Source organism: Megalobrama amblycephala, linkage group LG9 (genome assembly GCF_018812025.1).
Source record: "Megalobrama amblycephala isolate DHTTF-2021 linkage group LG9, ASM1881202v1, whole genome shotgun sequence".
Taxonomy (NCBI): domain Eukaryota; kingdom Metazoa; phylum Chordata; class Actinopteri; order Cypriniformes; family Xenocyprididae; genus Megalobrama; species Megalobrama amblycephala.
In genome coordinates, this window is record NC_063052.1 from 8,200,254 (window position 1) to 8,225,698 (window position 25,445).

Genomic DNA, 25,445 nt, shown 5'->3' on the forward strand with positions numbered 1-25,445 from the left:
ACCTGAGTGAGGTAAGTGCGTCCTGTCACTCCAATGGTAAAAATAGCTACACTTAAGCACACACATTGTATTATGGTTACCAAATGTACTTTTGTTTATCTCAAGACATTTTTATTTGTAAAATGCTGTTGTGTGGAGAATTACCAAAGACTATAGAATAACACAAGACGCGTCACTCGCATTGTTTTGAATGGGAGAAAGTGCAACGCGCAATATGGCGGAACAAGTCCCGCCTTCTAAATAAGAGCCAATCGCCGATTGGTAAAGTCATCGCGTCACTGCATCTGCTGTTAGAAGCTCCGGTTCCTATAGAAACAGTCAGACTCGTGCTTCCTAGAGATGCGCAGTTAGGACTGCGCATGCGCATTAGGTTGATCCAGCCTGAAAAATACAGTTTTTTGTCACGATTTGAGCGTTTAGAAACAAACTTTATGAGACAGTTGTCAAATTCCCCAATAAAAATGTTTACCAGGATTTTGATTAAATTTCATATTTGAAATCGCCAATGAAAGAGAGATAGGAGCTGCACTTGCATGCTCGAGAGGCATTTCAAAGATGGCCGACCGAGTGAAATGACTTGTCCAAAGGGACTTTGGAATTACATCCACATCTATAGGCTAGAAACAGTTGAAATCAAACATGACGCAGTGATATGCAACTTCAAACGTTTTTGGACACTTAATTTGACAGAGATGTCTTAGCAGAGTAACCCAAGGTGTTTCACATTAACTTCAAAACAAAACAAAACAAACAAAAAAAAAACAGTTAAAATTTAAACAACTTTACAAAAGACAGTAAATTGTTGTTTAAAACTGTTGTAATTAACAAAAAACAAGCAAAGTAGTAAATCCAACAGCCATATGACATTAAAATAATCCAATAAACATTAATATAACAGCATATAACATAAAAATCTAATAAGAAATACCATCAAATATGAAGTGTCACACAGGGACTTCTGGGAATGTCAGTTTATGGCTTTTTCACTATAAATAATATATATATATATATATATATATATATATATATATATATATATATATATATATATATATATATATATATATATATATATATATATATATATATATATATATATTAACTTTTAAAAATGGTTCAGTAAAAGTATTTTACTGTAAGATTAAATAAAATATCCCGTTAGATCTATTACAGTGTTTCCCTGTATATTAAGGGAGCTTACTTCTAACCAATTAACAGGTTTTTACTGTAGCATTTTACAGTTAAAATTACAGTATTTTTTTACAGTAATGAACATTGTTCACTAATGTTTACTAGCTAGAAAGTTTCCAAATACGTCTTCATTTTGAACACTCCTTAAAATGTCTAGCTTGAAAAGTATGTTTGCTACACTAAAAAATGCTGGGTTAAAAACAAACCAAGTTGGGTTGAAAATGGACAACCCCAGCTGTTGGGGTTTAATAAATGTTTATTGTTTAAATATTATTAATTAAACATATTAATAAATGTTAATTTCCAACATACTTTGGGTGCATTTTAAGCAATCAATACAATAATTTTTAAACAATAGTTGAGTTAAATAAAACTACCCTGCAGATTGGGCAAACATTTAACCCAACCGCTGGCTTTAGTCCATTTTCAACCCAACTTGAGTTGTTTTAACCCAGCATTATTAGAGTGTGTATTTCTTTAAAATAAATGCTACTTGGTTTGATATTTTGTAATATAATGCAATGACATTCATTCATTTTTAAGTCTCCAAATACTTTTTTGGGCTGTACAAGTACACAATCACATATGACTTTAAGTAAATAATGGCATATTTCTGAAATTAAGCAATTAAATCAATTATTTTAATAATCCCCATCAATCCTCTCCAAAAATTGAAAATCAATGTGAAATAATCTATCTATTCTAGGGATACGATGGAAAAAGAGGACCTTTCAAGTACCATTTAAGGCATTGGCAACAGGTCGAGGTTGCTGAGTGAGACTGAGGAGTTCTGCTCTCTTATTTGTCCCAGATGTGTTTGATTCAGATCAGCATATAGTAGCAGTCATGGGAAAGTGGAAGTAGCACATTTTACATGTTATAAATATGGTGAGCTATTCAAGGTAATCCTCTAAAAAGTGATGTGTAAAGAAAGCAAAAAAGATTTTACGAATTAAATAAGAAACAAACAAATGTTTGAGAACTAATAGGAAAAGTCTTTGACATGTGGTCTTCCTCAAGGATCTAATTACATCTTTTCTTGACATCTGCATGAGAATTACCTCAGACAAGAGGGTTTGTTGCATTTCCATCTCGGATCCTTTGATTTACTATCTTGTGACCTTTACTGGAAACCGTATGCATGCTGCTGTTCCTGCGAGCCAGGGAAGATCATCCATTCGTGTGTCATCTCCTTTGTGCTCCAGAAGAGCTGTGGGAGACTTGGACACCATGCGATGGGCTGTGATGGCTCTCCAGCATCGAGTCGGTTCTCCGTGCTCCAGGGCATGTTGATATTCCCACAAGGTGTGTTTTTGAAACGCACTCGTCTTGCCCTGCTCCGTTTCCCTCCTTTGACCTTCATCATCTTGCTGCCAATCCCTTCACCCTGGCAAGGCTTGAAAGTGGGGGATACAGTGGAAGAAAGTGAGAAGAAAAAAAGACGGAAGAATGGATGAGGGGGATTCAATAACGGTGAGCCAGCAGCAGGCCATCCGCAGGATTTTATTGTTTCAGCGTGCCATTCAGCATTTGTTTCTGATATAGGGCACATGGTTGCATTTAGAGGGTTTAAATGAGATTGGTGTGTACTGTCACGTTTCCAGCATACGTAACTTTTGCTACTTGTATGCAAGAACTGTCCTAATAAAATTCTTAAAGTGACAGTTCACCCCAAAATAAAAAAAAGTACTCATGCTGTATCAAACATCCATGACTTTCTTCTGTAAAACACAAAAAGAGAGGTTTTGAAGAATGTTCACTCTGATCTATTTCGTATAATAAAAGTGCATGTAGACCAAGGACTTTCAATAAAAAGGGGCATAAATGCATCATAAAAGTAATACATACAAATAATGAACTATATTTCAAGTATTCTAACACCAATATGACTAAATGTAGGCCATTATTTAGTACAAATCTTGTCAGCCTTGGTCACCATTCACTTTCATTGTAGGCAAAAGAGCAGCTTGGACATTTTACGATCTTGCGTCAAAATGGTAGTTGCATAGCTGTCAACGAAGAGAGGGAAATCTCTCAGATATCATCAAAAAGATCTTCATTTGTGTTCCGAACATGAACCAAAGTCTTACGTGTGTGGAAAGACATGACGGTGAGTAATTTTCATTTTTGGGTAAATTAACCCTTTAAAGTCATCATGAAATAAAAATTCCCCCCTCTATGTCTAAATACAAGTTATGGTGAACAATCTGTGCATATATTTCATTTCTTAGTGTTTTGGCTTTGTAATGGTTAATATAACTGGACCTTCTGGTGAAAATGAAAAACTTGACTCTCTGGTGTCGTATGCAGTACTCATCCAATCATTTAGTTGGCTTAAACTCTGCCCCTGCAAGCTCACGTTCATCTGCCTCAACAGCCCCATCTCAAAACCCAATCAACAACCGATGCATAGAACCAATTTCCACTCTATATTTTTTTCTTTTTCTATAATATGTTATGCTGCGTTCCAGGCAAACCGTAACCCTTGTTTTTCCAACCTTCTACCCGTGAAAGTGCACTGGAACGGCAGTCAAACCCATGACTTCCCACCCGTCAACTCATACTAGATCGATGTACTCCCAGTTCCGCGCTCTGACGTCACATAGCCCGTGAAACAACAATGGCAGCCCCTACGGATGCGGTGTTTATGCAAGTGGTACACGGTGAGAAATAGACTTAAGGACAATATAACGTTGCAATCAAATTAATAATAATATAATAATGATAAATAATACACACACACACAATTATGTATTACAATGTTATGCGTCTTAAAACGATAAGTATGTCGCAAAAGTATACCACCACATGGAAATGTTGGGCGAGCTAATGTTAATGTCAATTCCTTGCGCTCAGGCAGTTTGGCGTGACTTGCCTGGAACGCAACAAAGTCGTGAGTCGTGGTCTGAAGTCATGACTTATGGGCTCAAAAACCTGCCTGGAACGCAGCATTGGTCTTGGATATACGTCACAATATGGAAGAAAATGTCTGCTTCCGTTTCGTCGCTACTTTAAAAATATAGGCAAGGAATAAAGTGGGCCGGATGCAGACTTTAAACAAATTGCATATGAACGGATGAAAGAACAAGTTTCCTTTCTTTCGTTTGTTGCCACTAACCTGCCTTTAGACATGGGGGAAGAGAAGGAATAAAAATAGCTTGTAAAAATCAATCCCTTATGGTGGAAAATAGCTTCTTGGAATTCTTTTGTGCCTTCTCCAGTGTCGGCCTGGTATGGTGGCCATGCCGACATGAGCAGCTCATACAGATGAGGATGAACATATAAAGGGGATGAAGAGGAGGTCATCTTTTTGTCTGGAGATATTGGTTAAAGATGACCGTGATGGTTAATGAATACTGACACATCACTTTGTTTTGGATGCTTGGCCAAGGAGACATCCTGCATTGTTAAGAAGAGAGAAAGAAGGAGCTAGAGAAATTCCTGAGAGCATATGGAAGAGTGATACAAGTTTTCACGCAGTACACAATCCCAGCTGTATATCCCCATGATACAGGGGTCTAATTCTGCCAAATGATTTAAATCGAATGTCTGAGCGAAACCATTTCCTCTTCCCTCGCTTTCCAATATACACATTATACAGAATACATACATTGTATGCATAATCTAGCGAGAGGGGATGAGGGATTCAGCCTGACAGGGCTCTGCATACGTTTTCCACTGTTTTTCTTGTAAATGTCCCTGAATCAAGAGCGAGTGGATAAAGAATTTATTCAGAAAATAATTTCCCAGCCCCAGAGATTCAAAAACAAGCAGTCGGTGGACCCCGTGAGCAATCAAATACCAAATTAAAGAGAAACACTGAAAAATCCATGAGAATGGAAAGAGAAAAAAGGTCACAGACCACAATGCTCACAGCTACCTCTAGTGGCTTGATGTAATAAAACAATACACTTCCACAATGAACGCATTATTCGACACACCAATGTGAATAAAATCACATGGAAACTAAAAAGAGCTGAAGTTTATAAATCTGAATCCATATGCTAGCCGATGGGAAGTAGTAGGGGTAGTAGTAAACTTCTTTCCATTTGTGATTGACGAGGTGTGGAATTCTGGAAAAAGAAGCCTGGATCATGACGTAAGGCGATTAACAGGTGTCAGGAACGGACTTTGAGCTGCGCTGGAGAAATGAATGCCTTTCAGCGGACAACCTTCCCCTTCCCACCAGTCCGCACGACCGTGAACCCGTCGGCTGCACCGTTAAAACGCACTGGCTCCCAAAACAGCCCTGTCCTGCACACGCACCAGTGAACCTCCAGGCCCTGATTGCTTCCATGTTGCTTGAGTAAACATCTGAGACGAATTAAGCCCTTGTTATTGTTGTTTAACTCTAACCACATCGTGCTGCTGCGCTGTAGGAATAACAGTCCCACAATGCAAGGGCCAGTACACGACAAGTCCTGGACGGGATGGGGGCCACCGTGACACTTCATTACATACGTGTGGAGGGACCTGCCACAGGCTCAGCACACACAGGTCCCATTATCTATATACCTAGACCCCTACCAGACTCCCCTTAACACCATTGGCCCTTTCTACAAAGCATACGTCTCCCAAGACTACGGCTCTGTTCTTGTCGAACATGGGGCCCTTTCTTCAAATGTTGGTTTTAGATTAGCCATCTAAAGTTGTTTGCGACACAAGCGTTAAAGACGTGAAAACAGAACTGCGATTTGGTTTGAACAAATGAGCGCTTTATTAGAACTTAGAGTAAATATTAGTTTATGTCAAAGGCCTATTGAGTTGAAGAATGCAAAATGAGGGGCTGAGCCACGGTTGTTCATAGTCGATGATTTATTCAATCGGATTATGATACACTGCTGAATAAATTAAACCTTCTCTGGCTTATGTCCGAGTTAAACGCAATAAGAAAACAAAAAAATACACTAGAGACAAATACAAAAAGAGTGTATTGTCCTGAAATACAAAACATGGACCAGGTGGAAAGAACATGCCATCCTTATTGACACATCGAGAGAATCTTCTCGATGGTGAACTCTCATTGCAATACTTACAATGTTTTATTGTATTATAAGAAGGATTGGTTGGTCTTCCCTTGACCAAAATGGAAGTTTTTGGTTCCCAACCCAACATAAAAAAAGTCTCACAGGTCAAAGGTTAGTGTCTCTCAGCCTCATTCATCCCCAGCTGGCATGTTCTCCTCGATCCTTTTGATGAACTTCATGCGAATTTCTGTCACATTGTCACCTCTTAGCGTGTCCTGAGCAAATCGCACGTCCACCGCCATTTGAACCTGCAGCGGTAGGAAAATGACCGTGAATGGCAATTGAGGGTTATCAGAAGATACGTCAATTCATCTCACGCAAACATGCTCCTCACCATTTCAAGAGCTCCTCTCAGCACTCCACAGAGCAGGTTGGAGTAGACCAGATTGCTGTGGTTGTCGGGAAGCTCTACAAAGTCCACCAGGGGGTTGCTTTCGAGGATAAGAGAGAACTCGTCTCCAGCAGGACTCCAGTTGGTCACGCTGGGGGTGATACCCAAGTACATCTTGAAGGCTACCTGTTAATGTGAAGACAAAAAGGCCCTTCAGTCTTCATGTTAACTCGCTTGCCTACACTTATGATGTCAAGGCCACATTTAAGTGATTTTGCAGAGCTGCCACATTCTTTTTAGGTGCTGTATTCACACTCTGAAATGACTTATTACTGCACAGGGTTTGAGACGACGTTTTTAACCCTTTGAATGTAATTAAAGAGAAGAAATTGTCAGGGCAGGCCATAAGAAAACCAGAATATCGCTAATTTTACATCACAGTAACAGTATATATCACGATGTAGGACATTTTGCAGGACATTCAATAAAATGGTTTATATGTTACATATAAAAAAGCATGTTGTAATGCCTATTTTAGATAATCAATACTTCAAAATGAATGTTACTTATTTTAAAATGTTCCATTTTTACTTGGAACCTGGACATACACACACACAGACACACACACACACACACACACACACTTGTATATGTGGTTTACGGGGACTCTCCATACACGTAATGGTTTTTATACTGTACAAACTGTTTATTCTATCCCCCATACCACCCCTACCCCTAAACCTACCCATCACACAAAACAGTCTGCATTTTTTGAATTTCAGAAAAACAGTGTTTAGTATGTATTTTAAGCCATTTGGTTTACGGAAGTGTCCTCATAAACCATGTTTACATTGTAATACCCATGTCATTATACACATTTGTGTCCTCATAAACCATGTATACAAGAACACACACACAAACAAAAGTAACACTTTATTTTAAGGTATTTTAACTAGTTGCTTATTAGCTTGCATATTACTAGAATATTGCCTGTTTATTAGTACTTATTAAGCACATATTAATGCCTAATGTATTCTACATGACCTTATTCTACTTTCTTAATCCTACAGAATACCTAAACTTAACAACTACTTTACTAACTATTAATAAGCAGTAAATTAAGTCATAGTTAACAGGGAATATGTGTTCCCCATACTAAAGTGTTACACAAAAAAAAAAAAAAAAAAAAAAAAAAAAATGGTTGAATTAAATATTCTAGTGATCCATGGTATCATTTTTGTTTGGCCAATACAACAGATTTTTTTTTTTTTTTTTTTTTTTTTTTAAATGTATCTGTCAGTATTGATATTTAATTATGCAAGCTCATATCCCCTATTTTTTCTCAAAATGAATATTCATTTAATTCTGTACATTTTAATGTTGTGAAGCCAAAAATCCCTTAGAGCCAGTGCTGTTTTTGTGAATTATTAAAAACTTTAAACTTAGAAAAAAAAAAAAAAAAAAAAAAAAATCAGAAATGATGCCTTGGTAACTAACATAAATAAATAAAGTTTACTTGAAGTATTAAAATCACTAAAACTAAAATAAAAATTAATTAAAGGTGTACATAAATATTAATAAAACCCAAAAAATGACATAACTTAAACTAAAATGAAAACTGAAAATATAAAAATAAAAGCTAATGCAAAATATTAATAATAACTATAATAGTACATAATAATAATAAATTAACTGCTTGGAGCATTTAAAACAATTCCTTTTAATTTTTATTTTTAATGAATTAATAGACAATTATATAGATAGAACTTTAATACCGGCCATAAATTGACAATTATCGGCTTATTGTATTGAACAAATGTTTAATATCCCTTGATTACATCTCTAGAACAAAAATCTTCACATTATGCAACACTGAAGCACAAAACATAATAAAATAGCCATAATAAAATAGCTCTGATTTAAAATTCTGTTTGGAGAGCAACATTTGAAGCTGTAAAACAACCGCAATACGCACACCTGTGAGTGCACATCATTTGAATTCTATATTAGTGCTCCCAGTCAATTAGACTAAATGCTTCACATTCTAACCCTCATTAAAGTTATATTAAAAAGTGTTTTAAGAGCCATAGTTTCAGGATTCAGATCAGGGTCCCAGCAAACCGATGCGTTCTGGATTAACATTTGACGACGTGGCACACGTAGAGGAAAGTGAGGAGAGAAAGACAGAGAAAACAGAAGAATAGAGAACAGACAGACAGAGACCAAGCAAGCATGGACAGGTGACGGACAGCGGGAAGAACGCTCTGTCAATCCTGTCAGTGTGAACCCTATACGCTTAGGGTGAGGTGCAGTGTTTCGTAAAAAAGCACAGTCTGTGGCTCTCCCAGACCAAAGAAAACAAGCCGAGAGGAACATGAGTGTCTCGGTTCTCGCCAGTTGGCTTTGCGGTAGCATAGCGCGGATGTTTCTCAAGCTGTGTGACTCTGAAAAATTAAAAACGGTAGAAAGATGTGATGAAAGCTAAGAAAGTATGTGGGCTACTGCAGGTTGAAGTTCAAATTCCAGTCACTTGCTTGCGCATTAACATGCTTGCTTGCTTCCTGATTCTCTCTCGTCTGGCCTAAGGGAGGGCTCAGCATGCGTTCTGATTGGTTCAAAGTACTCACGTTACCTTTGCAATGACATCGGCTGTTTCTCGGAAATCATGACACCTCCCCACGCTGGACCGAGCCAAGAAGTCCTCAATCAGACGCACTCCGATATTGTATCCCCTTGAAAGGATGGAAGAGAAGGGAAGCTGTGAAACTGTGTCATTGTCAGAGCAACTTCACTTTCATTCGCCCTCATTTCACCCACCAACGCAAGTCTCTTTTTACTTTGAAGGTTTTAGTAAAGCCCTTCAGCTTCAAGGACTCGAAAAGAAAGATACAAACTTGTTTGGTCAGAGAGAAAGTCAAATCTTGCTCTTGCTTATATCATATTTGATGCTTTAAAGAAGCAGGAGGAAAAAAGATTGTATTACAGACATGTTGCCAAACCCAATATCAGTGGGACTACTGGATTAGTTCAAGGCACGGTTTAAATGAAAAGACCGCTCAGCCAAAGAATACACGCTGCCCACTGATTCTCTAAATCACAGCGGTTGGACTCCACGCATCCTCATTGCTTTTCCCACAATCTTTAAAACAGGGGTTCTCAACTGGTTTTGATTCAGGGCTCAGATTTTACATTGGACATCAAGTACAAAAAAAATTGTTCATTAAACAAAAGTAACAAAAATGTACGATTGCACATTATATTAGGTGGCCTTAACTACTATGTACTTACATTTAGATTAATCGTTTGATACAATGCACTTATTGTGTACATACATGTTTTTACATTGTACTTTTATTTAAAAATAAAATAAAAAATTACATCTATAATTACACGGTTGACCCTTATGCCTTAACCCACCCTTAAACCTACCCATACCACCAAACTGGTCCTAAACTTACCCGTATCCCACCTTAATAGCAGCAAAAGTGTTTTCCAATACAATTTGAACACAAAAAGTACATTGCACTTATTTTTTGATTTAAGTACATAGTAGTTAAGGACATCTAATATAAAGTGGGACCAAATGTACTTGAATATAAATTCTCGTGCGTTTCGCAGCACGTTTGAGAGATTTGTTTTTGTGCATCAAGCAAGCATGGTTGAGCTTCTGTTTATGTTCGCTGATCAATGTTTATATGTGAATAAAAGCCTAAATTCAGTTTGTTCATATAAATTGACCAAATCTCTTCAGAAAATTGGACTAAACCGCTCAATTCATATGGATTAGTTTTACAATCTCTTTATGAACTTTTTTTTCAAGCTGTCTATGGAGGGAAAGAAAGCTCTCAGATTTCATCAAAAATATCTTCATTGCGTTACGAAGATGAATGAAAGACTTGCGGGTTTGGAACGACATGAGAGTGAGTAAATGACAGATTTTTTTTTTATCCCTTTAAGCAGCAAATCAGCATATTAGAATGATTTCTGAAAGATCACGTGACACTAAAGACTGAAGTAATTATGCTGATCTAATCTGACGTAGGGCTGTCAAACGATTAATCGCGATTAATCGCATCCAAAATAAACGTTTGTGTTTCCATAATATATGTGTGTATACTATGTTTAATTATTATGTGCATGTAAATACACACACATACATGTGTATATATTTAAGAAGTATTTGCTTGTATATACTGTATATATATTTATATAATTTATATTATATATAAATACAAATATTACATGTATAAATATAACAAATTTTCTGTAAATATATACATGCATGTGTGTGTATTTATATATACATAATAATTATACATAGTATTCACATATATATTATGTAAACACAAACTTTTATTATGGATGCGATTAATCGCGATTAATCGTTTGACAGCCCTAATCTAAAGTAAATACAATTACTGAAGTAAATACAGCTTTGCCAACACAGTAATAAATGTTTTAAAATTGTACACTGTAAAAAGTAATACAATAAAATTGTGGCAACAGATTACAAACAATTTTGTTAATTAAATTCAACATATAAGAATTGAGTTAGAATTAATCAAATTAAATCCTTAAAAGTCAACCATTTAAAATGTGTAAAATTAGCAAACACCATTACAAAAACCACAAACTGACATAAAAAGCAAAGAGTCAAACTGCCCAACTAAAAGAAACACTGATCACCATAACGGTGATCACACATTTTAAATAAAATCAACACCAACATCTAAACCTCTGTTAATTCTAGTGTTTCTCTTTCCTTCAATGATTCTGCTTGTTATCATCAATGTTGGCAATAAAAAAATAAAGAGTTAATACATTTTTGACGTCTGTCTGTCTATTCAGATATTTTTGTTAAAATTTTACTCGTTTTAAATGGTTTACATTTAAGGAATTAATTTGATTAATTCTAACTCAATTCTAATTGTTGAATTTAAAATTTTATTGAGTAGATATAACGTATTACTTTTTACAGTGAATTTTTAAAAAATTCTGAATATTGTTGATTTTTTTTTGTACTTTTGATCAAATAAATGCAGCCTAAGCATAAGAGATTTCTTCTAAAAACATTGGAAAATCTTACCGACCTCAAACTTTTGAACGGTAGTGTACATACATTTTATTATGTCTATCGATTTTCTCTGCTGCACAACCCACCAGCTGAGAGAACCACTGCACTACAACATGAGATGTAAACTTGCCAACACACATAGAGACACACACAAAAACAAAAACATCAAGACTCTCATCCAGTCTTTCATCTGGATCCACTCTAATGGTGGAATAAAATTTGAGGGGAGCAGAATCATGCATTTGAAAAACCAGGGGTGTAACCTACAGCTGCACGATTCATTTAGCAGGGTGGGGAGAGAGACGGCTCTCGAAAAACCTGGAGTGGCACATTTTATACTCTCAATACCACCCAACCCAACTTTAGCAGACTGGATGGCACGGTGGGACGGGGCAAACACCACACCTAATACACTAACAGCCTACACCCAGCACAAACATTGACCATCTAGCATCCACACTAAGCCTATCAGAACTCTGCTCCACTTAAATAATGGAAAACTGACTGGACAAATGTAAAAGAATTGGAGACCAGTTACAGTATCTGACAATCTAACCATGTTCCTTACACTTTAATTCAATATTTAAAATAAAATCTTGTTGTTTAAAAGAAAATAGAAAACATTAATGTAAGTCTGTGAGCAGATTGGATGGATAGGCAGGGAAGGGAAAAGGCAGACTCACATTTTATCCAGTTGTTTGTTGACCTCCTCATCATTTTCATAGTCTTTACACAGCTGAGTGACCAGGGCTCCATAAGTGAGAGTGAATAATTCTGAATTCTGTTCAAGAGAAAGACCAACACAAAAGTAATGTTCAATTTTTTTTCTAGGGAAATAAAAACAGTTCAATTATTTTGAACCATGCATTAATTTATTTTTACCATGCAAAAAAAAAAAAAAGTGCATTTACAAATAGCCAGTTTTTATTTACTTTACTATTTGGTGAGTGTTACTACCCAGTTTATTTTAAATAAATAAAATAGTATCTGGCTATAGTATTCCCATGGGAATTTCATAAAAACAGGGAGTGGAGTCAGTGGAGCCCAGAAGTCTGAGATCATTAGAAAATGTATCTATTTTGCATTTTTTAAATTATTACAACTTCTTTTTTATTACAAATTCTATTGTGTGCATAACAATTTCAGGCGTTCAATGTGGTTTCTGAACCCCACTATATAAGTATAGTATTTTATTTATTTATTTTTTAATTATTGATGCTCAAAACAGTACACAGATAATAATAAAATACAAAGGAAGAAAAAAAATAACAACTGGGGGACAATATAAATTTAACATATTGACAAATTATGAGAATTACATGATACTGAAAAAGGAAAAGAATTACAAACAAATAACATTTTTAAGGCTTTTTTGTTTTCAGACAAATTAATTGAAGTGAGGCATTTTCCAAATTCTTTTATAAAAACAATAAAAAGAGGTTTAGTATTTAGATTTATGAATGTGTAATTTAGCTAGTAACAAGATCAAATTAATAACATAAAACTGACTTTTTTTTAGATTGCTCATAGTCAACAAAACCTAGTACCACATCCTTCCAATACAACACACAATCAAATCCTGTGACATCTTGCCAAAACATTTTAGTAAAGGGACCATACCAAAAAAAAGAACTACAGATTTGTCAGAGAAAGAGCAACTGGAGGAAATATCATTTTTGAATTTTTTTAAGTAGTGGTTTGCAGGGTAGCACTTATTTTAAATGAAACCCCACTATATATGTAGTATAACAAATAACTCAGTCCTGTGTCGTCATCATCTTCATGGGTAATCTTCAGGTCTGAATGAATGAGATCACACAGTGGTCTTGAGCGCCCCCTCACGGCACAACATGGAGTTGTTAAAGACACATGCACATATCAAAATGTAACCCAAACAAAATAACAAATAGAAAAACGCATGCATTACACGGCTGTGCGTTTCTCTGCTTTCACTACTTTATTGTTTAGTCAGCACTAAGAGTACAGCAATGCCAACAACTCCCTTGTGCAATAACATTTGTGCTAAAACAAAATGAATGACACATAATGCATAATGCAATGAAAGCATATATCATTCTAACGAATCTATGATTCAAAAATGTCCCCAAACGATTACTTGAAAAACTTGCATTTCACAAGATTTTTTAATTCAAAAGCCAGCCATGACTAATGGAAAGACTAAACTCATGTCTCATCTCAATAACCCATAAGAATAAGCTAACACACGTCTAAGTAACAAGTACACTACACTATATTTTATACAAAGAGCAAACACTGCTCCAATAAACGTTATTTATCCGATAATGATTATAGTAGCATGTTAGCTGGCTGCCCTGCGTTTGACTGAGATCTGCGGAAACACAACACACACTCACCATCTTCTTGCTGTCCGTGGCTCTGTTCGACTGCCTAGACATGTTGTCTAATATTACAGGTGTGTACACAGATCGCTTACAGGTAATATTTTATTAATCTGCTCAGTGCAAAGACAGTCCCGTGATGTTGTTCCTGTCACTGCGATGGACTTATTTCCTGAATCGCCGCTGACTCGCCGGAAATGTTGCTTCGCTTTGGATTGTGGGTATTGTAGTCAAACTGTAGTTCTGACCAGTTAAAGTGTTTGTTGACTGTGTGTTTATGTTATATTCTTCACATTTAATCAACACCTCACAATATTATAGCAGTATGGACAGAGTTGGAGTCACGACAAGAGCATAAGTTGCTGCTTCAATCTTTGTGCATTGTAAGTATACCAATACTTGCAGATATTCAATAGCCTACTTTGTAAGTTGACAATCGTTGGTTGTCAATATCATGTCGCTGCTTAAAATTCGCAAACATTCATTTATTGCACATTTATTGGAAAGTCTGAATTTATCAGAAGTCCGAATGTGCGAATATAAAACCAACTTTACCCAAGTTCTTTGTCTGCACCTGCACTACAGTATCTCTCTACCTTAATTGTTGATGTTGTAAATATATTTTATATAGTAAATGTTTTGCACTGTAGCTCAAGAGACACTGTGTTTGGTTTCTTCCCCTGCCACTTGACTTGACATCACTTTGCAGGACAACCTACACATCACTGAAGATGTGTTCAGGTACATCACAAGATGTGACTTGGTTATAGGCTAAGTATAAGAACAATATTTATTTATTTATAAATTCAATTTATTGAGAAGTATTTATATATAAGATTTATACAAAATGTTTGAGGGCTTTCTTGGACATATTAGTTTCCTGCTGTTCTCATATTGGTAGATCTTGCTCTTCAGAATTCACAGGGAGTGTAGTTCTTCAACAGGATTTTGACTAATAAAGGTGCCGTAGAACGTCTTTTTAAAAGATGTAATATAAGTCTAAGGTGTCCCCTGAATGTGTCTGTGAAGTTTCAGCTCAAAATACCCCATAGATTTTTTTAAATTAATTTCTTTAACTGCCTATTTTGGGGCATCATTAAATATAAGCCGATTTAGGCTGCGGGCCCTTTAAATGCTCACGCTCCCCGCCCACGGAGCTCGCGCTTGCCTTTAACAGCATAAACAAAGTTCACAAAGCTAATATAACCCTTAAAATGGATCTTTACAAAGTGTTCGTCATGCAACATGTCTAATCGCGTAAGTATGGTATTTATTTGGATGTTTACATTTGATTCTGAACGAGTTTGATAGTGCTCCGTGTCTAAAGCTAACAATACACACTGTTGGAGAGATTTATAAAGAGTGAAGTTGTGTTTATGCATTATACAGACTGCAAGTGTTTAATAATGAAAATAATGACAGTCTTGTCTCCGTGAATACAGTAAGAAACGATGGTAACTTTAACCTCATTTAACAGTACATTAGCAACATGCTAACGAAACATTTAGAAAGACAATTTACAAATATCACAAAAAAATCATGATATCATGGATCATGTCAGTTATTATCGCTCCATCTGCCATTTTTTGCTATTGTCCTTGCTTGCTTACCCAGTCTGATGATTCAGCTGTGCACAGATCAAGACGTTAATACTGGCTGCCCTTTAAGAAGGAGGAAACAATGGAGTTTGAGACTCACTGTATGTCATTTCCATGTACTGAACTCTTGTTATTCAACTATGCAGAGGTAAATTCAATTTTCAATTCGATGGCACCTTTAAATTATGTGTGTCTACTAAAGTTTATTTAGGGTAAAAAAATCTATTTCTCTTTGGAGAACATGTAATTTTTCTTTTTGAACCTGTTCATTTATAACCAGGATGCATTTGTGGCTTGTTCCAACCTTGCTGTGTCAGCAAATTTACAACAGTTTAGAGCAGGGGTCACCATTCCTGCTCCTGAAGGGCCGGTGTCTCTGCAGAGTTTAGCTCCAACCCTAATCATACACACCTGAAGCAGCTAATTAAGGTCCTACTAAGCATACTAGAAACTTCCAGGAAGGCGTGCTGATGCAAGTTGGAGCTAAACTCTGCAGGACACCGGCCCTCCATGAACAAGTTTGGGGACCCCTGGTTTAGAGGAATTGTGATCAAAGCAAAACAAAACTTAAATAAAATTAATATCTTACATTCAGATCAATATTTCATGTCCATAAGAGCCATAATAAGTGATCAGAAGATCGAGTTCAGCGTTCCTGGCATTCTGTGGTCTCTTTTTTCTCACATGATAAAATAATTTCAACACACATAAGTAGATTTAATGTAATTTTATTTATTTATTGTTTTTAAGTATCTCTATAATATTGGCATGCATTGCAGGTGGACAAGAGAACCATATGTTGAACTCCATGACCATGATGTGTTTTCTACTGTTTGCTCTGTACAGTATATCATGATACTTACTTACCTTTATAATCAGTGTGGATTGGCTACGGAAATGTTTTGTCCGATGTGGGAGTTTGGATCTCTATAGATTTTTTTCTATGGGAATGCAAAAAATTATTCTGTTAACTGACTGCTATTTTTTTCTCCTCAACTTTCTGATCTACAGTGGGAAAATAATTCAACAGAGTGATGTTGGTATGTGCAGAACAAACTCCAGTAAACACAAAATTATTTTGTGCATCTTAATTTGCTCACACCTTTGGATCAGAGGTCAAATGATTAAGAGTCATTCCCATCATCCTCAGTGTCGCTCCCAGAGTCCACGTTGTTGCACACTGATGCACACTTTTGCTAACTGTCTATAAGCTTGTTCGAGATGCATCGGCGCTTCGCAGACCAATCGGCGTATGACATCAAAGTACCGCGAGAGCGTTTGGAGAGCATATGACTCCTTAGGTGTTTGAATCGCTCACGTGTTACTTTGACGTCATACGCCGATCGGTCTTTGCAGTGCTGATGCATCTCGAACAAGCCTAATGATGCTTACCTTTATAATCAGTGTGGATCAGTGGCTACGGAAATGTTTTGTCCGATGTGGGAGTTTGGATCTTTATAGATTTTTTTCTATGGGAATGCAAAAAATTATTCTGTTATTTGACTGGTTGGCATTCTGTCATCCTTGTTAACATCCAGTGATCAATGTAATTAGTAAACAAAGTCCCACACAACATACCTGTGAGTGTCTCATAGTGGGATTTCATGAAATGGTCAGTGCAGCCAAAGTCCATCATCTAAACCTTCTATGGGAAAACTATGAGGGAAAAGGACAAAAATGGGTAAAGAAATTGCTAGAAATATAAAGCTCACAATTTCAACAAAATGCTTCAAAAACAGCTTGATTTGTGTGCAGTTACCAAAATAGAAGCAAGTAATGCTCTCACAGTCAGGATGTTGTTATTTTTTTCTCCTCAACTTTCTGATCTACAGTGGGAAAATAATTCAACAAAGTGATGTTGGAATGTGCAGAACAAACTCCAGTAAACACAAAATTATTTTGTGCATCTTAATTTGCTCACACCTTTGGATCAGAGGTCAAATGATTAAGAGTCATTCCCATCATCCTCAGTGTCTCTCCCAGAGTCCTTGTTGTTGCACACTGATCCACACTTCTGCTGATTGTCTATGATACTTACTTACCTTTATAATCAGAGTGGATCAGTGGCAACGGAAATGTTTTTTTGTCCGATGTGGGAGTTTGGATCTCTACAGCTTTTTTCTATGGGAATGCAAAAATTAATATGTGATTTGACTGGTTGGCATTCTGTCATCCTTGTTAACATCCAGTGATCAATGTAATTAGTAAACAAAGTCCCACACAACATACCTGTGAATGTCTTATAGTGGGATTTCATGAAATGGTCAGTGCAGCCAAAGTCCATCATCTAAACCTATGAAGGAAGAGAACACAACTCGCTAAAGAAATTGTTCGACTGAATAACATCCTTCAAAAATGACTCCAAATTCACTTTACCAGAATAGTAGCATGTGATGAGTATGATTTGCTCCATCTCTCTGCAGCTTTCTCATCTACAGAAAGGAAAAAAATAACCAAAAGTTTGTTTAAAATAAATGTTTGTATTGGTACAGAACAGTTATACTAGCAGTAGATTAATATTTGTATATAAACAGCAAACTTCTAAAGAGCTGTATTCACAACACATCATGGTCATGTCCACTTTGTCCACCTATGTCCTATGAGAAGCTTATTAAGTCATCCAATAAGTTAATCTTATCTCAGTTCACTTTGCATTTACAAATGTTAGGGATCATCTTCACTGAACAAGATTTTGTTGCGTTTATGCACGAGCAAAAAGATGCAAACGCAACGGTCAAACACATACTGTATGTTTAGCAATTTTTTCCATTGAAGGAGCAATGGAAACGCATCTCAAGAGAATGCAAAAAAAAAAAAAAAAAACCGAAAAAAAAAAAAAACGTGAAAGTTTTTAAAAGTTAACTTGAACGCCGCGTTTTTAGAATACGCCATGCCCGAGACACTGCAAAGAGACGGTCAAACACGTCCGTTTAGCGCATGTTAACATAAAAAAACAAAGCATTGTGATGTGGAACGGCTGCTAATAACAACGTTGTTCCGTTGGTAAAAGATCAAACGTTGATAGTATATTCTGCGTAAACTTCTCTGCACGCAAGTGGAGGTAGTCTTCTGTCTGACAAGCAATGATTCCCACCAGTTTATATACAGTATATTCTTTTTGTGACGTCACAAGGCTCTTACATTATGTACTGTCAAACAGTTCTGAAAAAATAGACCGCTGCCCGTATCCAGGCAACCGATCTGTTACAAGCCGGTGCTACTTTCATGTATCTCGGATCACTCCGCGGTCTTTCTATCGCCCGCTCAATCTTTATTCGCTCAATTTTTATTAAATCGCAAGGCAGAATAGCTAATTGTGCGTCAAATTAATTAGCAAATAAATAAAAAGCATGTTCAGATGTACAACGAGCCGGTAAGAGAGAAATGCTGGATGTGAGAACTTATCCGCATTATTTTTAACGTAAGAGCGGGCGCGGACATTTTTTAAATTTAATTGGTCTGACCTGCCGCGTTATTTTTTTAGCTGCACAAAACAGTTGCTTGCTATTGCAAACTGGTATTTCTTACCAAACATATTTTTAAGTATTGTCGTAATTATAAACACAGGTTTGTAGAGCAAACAGCTTTACTGCACTTTGAAACGGAAGTCTCGCACATTCACAGAAAATAGATCGCAAAATAAAGTGGATAAAGGAAGACGACTAGCCTGCTAACATGTACATTAATATTTTAATTGATGTATAGTGTTCGTTTTGTTGCTAAGCCTATGTTTACTACTTTGCTATTGACTGTTTTTTTCTTCGCAGAGGCTTTAAGACCATCTATAAGTAAGATAATAAAATATGTTCAACTCAAATCAATATTGTCCATGTAACTGTTATTTATTTATTTTGTAAGTAACCAGTGATGATACAGTGAGCCGGTCCTTTAATTATCACAATATAATTCTCTTTAGGAGTCCTCACACTGTCGAAGTGTATTTACTGTTAACGACCAGCTCACTTTACATAATCTTATACAAGAGAATTTTTTCTTCATATCTTAATTTAGACCTTAAACTAGACCATAACTTTCTCATAAACTGAAAACAGCAATTCTAAAAACACACTAGTAATTCTCAAGCGAACACATGTCTATTCTCTTCTTGGTTTTAAAACTCCAATCTAAACAGCTGTATTTGTATTCACAGATGCGAAACTGCAGCATTTCTTTCTTCTTCCACTAGATGGCTGTGCAACGACATGTAAGTTTACAATATGTGCAGGTGAGGTAGCCTATAAATGAAACTTTTTTTAATTTGCTGAAAATGGTGTTATCATAATTTCAGGAGACAATTACACATATGTAAGTTCCAATAAAAATGCAGCAGACTTTAATATCTGTTCATACCAATTTGCCATACCAGTTTACAATCTGCCATCATAAAGACCATATAGATCTCCTTGGCCTATATTAAAAACATTAAATTGTCCTTACATGACCATTTTCTCTTTTAAAAGATTCTAGGGTTTAATTTAACCTAAAGGCTAGGATTTAATTCAGTGTAATGTCTATATGTGATTTTGGATTTTCAAGCAAGGTCATGTTGTAACCACTGAGATACTCAGAAGTGCAAAGATATTTTGGCTATAAATTAATCTAATTTTTGTTTTGTCCTTTTGGATTTTATAAATGCCAATATTGGTCATTAATATTACAGGCAGCAGCCATTGTACATTTCCATCATCTCAGAATATTATCTTGGAGCGCATTAGAATTGTGCACAGCAGTAATTCATATCCTACGGGAAGAGATGTGTGATATTTCCTTAAAACGATTATTTGCAGAGCTCCAAAAACTGAGATTTGGACAACAACACTTAATGTCACGCTGCGCTGAGTCAGTTGATCTCGCTTGAGGAGAAAAATTCTGTTTCTGCCTGTTCAATAGCAGCTGTCTCATTTTCTCTCCCAATATTTTCTTTCTCACGCTGTTCAGACTGAAAATGATGGATAAGCTCCTCAGAACCGACTCGGAATAACTTAATGCACTCAGAGCAAATACCAGTGAAACCTCAGAGTAAATACCAACAAACCCAGCAAATTGATATTAGTAGTGTGGGCGACCACTCGTGCGATCATAAGTTGCAGACGTCATATCACAATATATAAATATTCTGATGTTTTTTTTGTCCTAAGCTTTTTGGCATGTCATTACTAAAATACCCAGGGAATTCTGTGCAAGTTTGGAAAAGGCTGGTTTACATTTCAAAGTGGTATTTGTTTGGGTTCCTGTTTCTTTTTAAATCATATACACACAGTTTATGTTTCTTTTATGTGTTTAGATGACAACAATCATGATATACAAAGCCAATTTATTAGTCTGTGTGGAATTTTTTATTTATTTATTTTTTTTATCATTTATAAAAGCTTATAGGAATCATTTCTCAGAGAAGCGATTAACTTAATGCACTCAGAGCTAGTACCAGCGAAACCTCAGAGTAAATACCAGGAAACCCAGCTAAATTATGTTAGTAGTGTGTGCACCCACTTGTGTGATCATAAGTTGCAGACGTCATATCACAATATATGAATATTCTGATGTTTTTTTGTTTTGTTTTTTTGGCCTAAGCTATTTGGCATGTTGTTACCAAAATACTAAGGAAATTCTGTTTGGGTTTGGAAAAGGCTGCTAAATTTAAAGGGGACCTATAATGCACTTTTTTACAAGATGTAATACAAGTCTCTGGTGTCCCCCACATATCAAAATACCCCACAGATCATTTATTATAGCTTGTCAAATTTTCCCCTATTCGGGTGTGAGCAAAAACTCACCATTTTTGTGTGTGTCCCTTTAAAAGCAAATGAGCTGCTGTTCACGCCCACTTTCCAGAAGAGGGTGGAGCTTTAACAGCTTGCACTTGGGTTGCTCAACAACAACAAAGCTGGAGAATCTCACACAGCCAAAATGACGATTGTCACAAACAGTGTACAGCTTTACATTGTTCAAACCGGAGTCGAACACTGATGGAGAGACTCAGGAAGAAGTTACTACTTTTAGAATGCATCTGGACGTTTCTGAATGGTTAGTGGATAAATTTATGTAGTTTCTGTGGAGTAGATTCAACTCATTGACAAGCATTTGCCAGCATGTTAATATTTTGTGCAAATCCAGTGTTGAATTGACCCTCGTTTAAAATGACGGTATGGCAGCAACACTCTATTACAACAACTCTTCCTCTTCTCTAAAGCAGCCCAACATGGCCTCACCCCCCTTTGTTGCGTGTTCCCGGGGGGCAGGGTTTATGTAAATTTTAGGGTTAGTGATAGTCTTTTTAGCCGTTTGTTGTAGTCTTTAAACAGAGAATTCTTTAAAAGAACATCGTTTGCTCTAACAGCAACATTACTTACTAACTAAAGTTAAAAAAAAGTGAAATCATCAACCCTTTAAAGTGGTACTTTGGGTTTCTTTTTTCTTTCCAAATCATACACACACTGTTTAATTTTCTTATATTGGTTTAGATGACAACATCATGATATACAAAGTCAAGCTATTAGTCTCTGTGGAATTTTTTTGCAATTTCTAAAGGCTTGTAGGAATCATTTCTCAGAGTAGTGATTAGTCATTCTACTATAATGTTGTTTGGTCCACCCATCACAGCTTGCACCTATATGTCAGTGATTTCTGGCTGAACTTCTTGGAATGTTGCTTAGCAAAGAAGCAACACAGAAACAGTACAATCTGGCCCAAAACTCTGCACAAAAGCCATGGGGAAAGGTATTACCCTTATTTCACAGGATATATTCTCACAACAATCTCTAAAACTGCAGCTTTGAAGGAAAACAGTTGCTACAGGCTAAAGTTTGATCTGGAATAGTTGCGGGGCAGCCAGTGGCAGTCTGAAAATCAATGAATTGCCTGACAGGTTTCATTTTAAGTTATATAATACGTGATGATAATTGCAAAATGCAGAAGAGCACTCACAAGCTCCAATGCAAGTTTTAAAAAAATGTATTATTTCACTCTAATACAGCTTACAGAAGCAAGTTCTGTTGCCATTTTGCATGGAGAGATAATCAAATTTTAGGCATAATATTGTAAGGAAAGGGTTTATGATTATGTTCATATCACACTTGCCACAGACATTTAATCTTGAACATTATGCTGTGAATGCAAAATATCTTTGAGACATCTGTTCCACTTTTCACAAAGATTGAAGGATATATAAACCTTTGCATTGCACATTTCTTCTCTCCTTCACACTACATTATAAGGGGACCAAGGAAAAAACACAAAATCTGCTTCAGAAGGCCTCAGTGTACTTTTTAGCTTATAACGGGACACTCAATAATGTTAGTTGCTCTGTCCTCACCTATTACATTAGCTACAGTGAGGGTGAGCCAGGATCAAAGCCCCCTCTCATGTGTTATCATTTGGCATCCTTCTGGCGGTGTAATAAATCCAGTCTCTTAACTGCAAACATCAGCAGAAAACAGAACAACTTCTCACTCTAGTTCTAGGAGGTTTGTCCCTTGTCAGATTGAATCTATAGTATGCAAAAGTACAAGATGTAAAATTTAGATTGCTTTGGCATGAATGCATATAGTAATGCTTCCAAAACTTCACTTTTTAAATTCAAAACATTATAAAAGAGCACTGTAATCAACTTTATTTATTCAAGCTTTTTTGAAATGATACTTTTTTTGATGTCACTTGCGTCACCTGTCGGAAATGAAAATTCACCCTCATTTGGTCAGCCTAAACCAACGTCAAGCTCACATTCAGACCTGCCTCTATCCAGTCATTAACAGATGGATAGAACCAAATCTCCACCTTAAATTTTGTTTATTTTTCAATAATTCGTTTCACTCAGATGTACCTCTCAAAGTAGATGAAAAAAACTGTTGCTGCTTCCGTTTCATCGCAACTTTAACTAAGTGTTCCCAAAAATGTCTGCCATTGGCCAAACTATGCTACTGCTTGAGCCAGTGTTCCTGTGTTAAACTGGTTGCGATACTCAAACAAACTAAACAGTGTTGCATAGCACAGTGTTTACACTTTTGGGGGGAATCAATCTTTGGATGGCTTTTTTTTTTTTTTTGTAGTTTCTGCAAATTGAGCTGAGCAGGAGCAAGAATGTTAACATCAAAAATTACGGTTACACTTTATTTCAATGGTCAACTTTAGACATTCTACAATAAGTAACTTTGCATCTACATGTCAGCTAACTCATTAATTTGCAACTACATGTCAACTAACTCTCATTAGAGTATTAGTAGACTGTTAGGTTAGGGTTAGGGTTAGTAGAATAAGTTGACGTACTTGCAAAGTTATTTATAGTCAGTAGAATGTCTGTTGGGGGAGAATTTAAACAGTTACTAATACTCTAATGACTGGTAGTTGACATGTAGTTGTAAAATTACAAAGTTACAAAATGTCTAAAGTGGACTATCAAAATAAAGTTTTACCAAAATTACACATCACTTTTAAAGGAATAGTTCATCAGATTCAGAAATAAAAACTGTCATCATTTACTCACCCCCATGTCGTTCCAAACCTGTGTGACCTTTACTTTCTTCTGCAGAACACAAAATAAGGTACATTTTGAAGATAATGGGCCCTATTTTAACGTCTAAGCACACGGTCTAAAGCGCATGGTGCAAGTGCGCTTAGGGCGTGTCTGAATCCACATTTGTTCGTTTAAGGATGAGAAAAATGTTTGCGGCGCCCGGCACATGGTCTAAAAGGGTTATCCCTATTCTCTTCATGAATAATGGGTGTGTTTTGGGCATAACGTGCAATAAACCAATCAGAGTCTCATCTCCCATTCCCATTAAAAGCCAGTTGCTCTCGCACCATGGCGGATTCCACCAAAGCATTATCTTTATGCACACAATAATAATCTTTTACATTGTAATCCTTTTTAATATTTGGCATGTTTGTGTGCTGCTGTGCAGAATGTAGAATGTACACACGTTGTGCACCCGCATATAGGTGCATATTACTAACGCGCTCTTTAAATAACAAAAAAAAAATATTGCGTATATTCAGTTGCCATAAATAATATTCAGTTGCCTAAAAATAGTAACGTGCCAACAATGCCCATAACAACCAGCATGCCCATGGGTGCATAAATGGGCACAAATGCATTTGCTGTTTAAACAACGTGGCGAAGGGCATGAAAATGATAACTTCATCGGGCTGAGACTAGCAAAAAATGGGTGTATTATAGGGCCCAATGATTCATCTGTTTATGCTTATATGGGGTTTAAAACAATATTGAACCCCACTGACTTTCAAAAAACACTGATACATTTTTCAAAATATCACCCTTTTTGTGTTCTACAGAACTTATACATATTTGGAATGACAATTTTTGCTTTTGGTGAGCTATCCCTTTAAACTACATTTAGGCTCTTAAGGCTCTTATGATAGAGTTTCAAAGAGCTTGCAGAGCTCTAATCACAGAGCAGCATCTCTAATCTTTGGTCCAGGAACAGTGCCTTTCCTAAAAATGAGACCATCTGTTTGGAAGAGGACTGTGATGTCTGTATTACGCTGGCTGATTTTAGAGTAACAGAGAGAGTGCTGAAAAGGGAATATCACACTACAAAATCGCAGCCTCCAGCAGGGGAGGGTGACCGGTGCCATGAGGAAATTAGAAAGCACAGAAGGAGAGAGAGTAAAAGAAAGCAAAGGATGGGGTAGACACCACAGCTGAGGCTCCATGGCAACTAGTGTTTTGAGTAGGAGGACTGAACACCATGCAGACCTTAGTCAGGCTTGCGAGGGAAAACTCTGACGGGCACTGCCTAAACAAGTAAATCTTTCTTACAGGCACTTTGTAGATGTATTTTTGGTAACACTTTAGTATGAGGAACAATTCTAGTTGCTTATTAGCTTGCATATCAGCTGTTTATTAAG

The 25,445-nt window shown here is 36.4% G+C and overlaps 2 protein-coding genes and 1 long non-coding RNA gene across 9 annotated transcripts in view; 1 reads left to right on the plus strand and 2 right to left on the minus strand.

The window, feature by feature from the left end:
- Nucleotides 1-5,991: 5,991 nt before the first annotated feature.
- Nucleotides 5,992-14,176, minus strand: trappc3 (trafficking protein particle complex subunit 3). The gene is made up of 5 exons (XM_048201497.1): nucleotides 13,999-14,176; nucleotides 12,307-12,404; nucleotides 9,182-9,281; nucleotides 6,553-6,735; nucleotides 5,992-6,466 (listed from the first exon to the last, which is right to left on the minus strand). Exons 1-5 carry the CDS (start codon nucleotides 14,038-14,040, stop codon nucleotides 6,347-6,349), a joined length of 543 nt encoding a protein of 180 aa, XP_048057454.1. The 5' UTR covers nucleotides 14,041-14,176; the 3' UTR covers nucleotides 5,992-6,346.
- Nucleotides 14,177-14,227: 51 nt separating this feature from the next.
- Nucleotides 14,228-25,445, plus strand: part of angpt2b (angiopoietin 2b) — a 70,618-nt gene continuing 59,400 nt past the window's right edge. The window contains exons 1-3 of one of the 7 annotated variants that reach the window (XM_048201494.1): nucleotides 18,848-18,954; nucleotides 19,349-19,369; nucleotides 19,732-19,785. In XM_048201494.1, the coding sequence (XP_048057451.1) occupies nucleotides 19,768-19,785 (18 nt within the window). In that variant the 5' untranslated portion in view covers nucleotides 18,848-18,954; nucleotides 19,349-19,369; nucleotides 19,732-19,767. Of the gene's footprint in view, nucleotides 14,367-18,847; nucleotides 19,370-19,731; nucleotides 19,807-25,445 lie in introns of those variants that run through there. The other 6 variants (XM_048201489.1, XM_048201492.1, XM_048201490.1 and 3 more) reach the window with 6 other exon arrangements.
- Nucleotides 15,594-18,654, minus strand: LOC125274932. The gene is made up of 8 exons (XR_007186349.1): nucleotides 17,958-18,654; nucleotides 17,811-17,874; nucleotides 17,505-17,702; nucleotides 17,341-17,407; nucleotides 17,160-17,237; nucleotides 16,684-17,050; nucleotides 16,449-16,522; nucleotides 15,594-15,644 (listed from the first exon to the last, which is right to left on the minus strand). It is a non-coding gene; the product is annotated as an uncharacterized LOC125274932 (long non-coding RNA).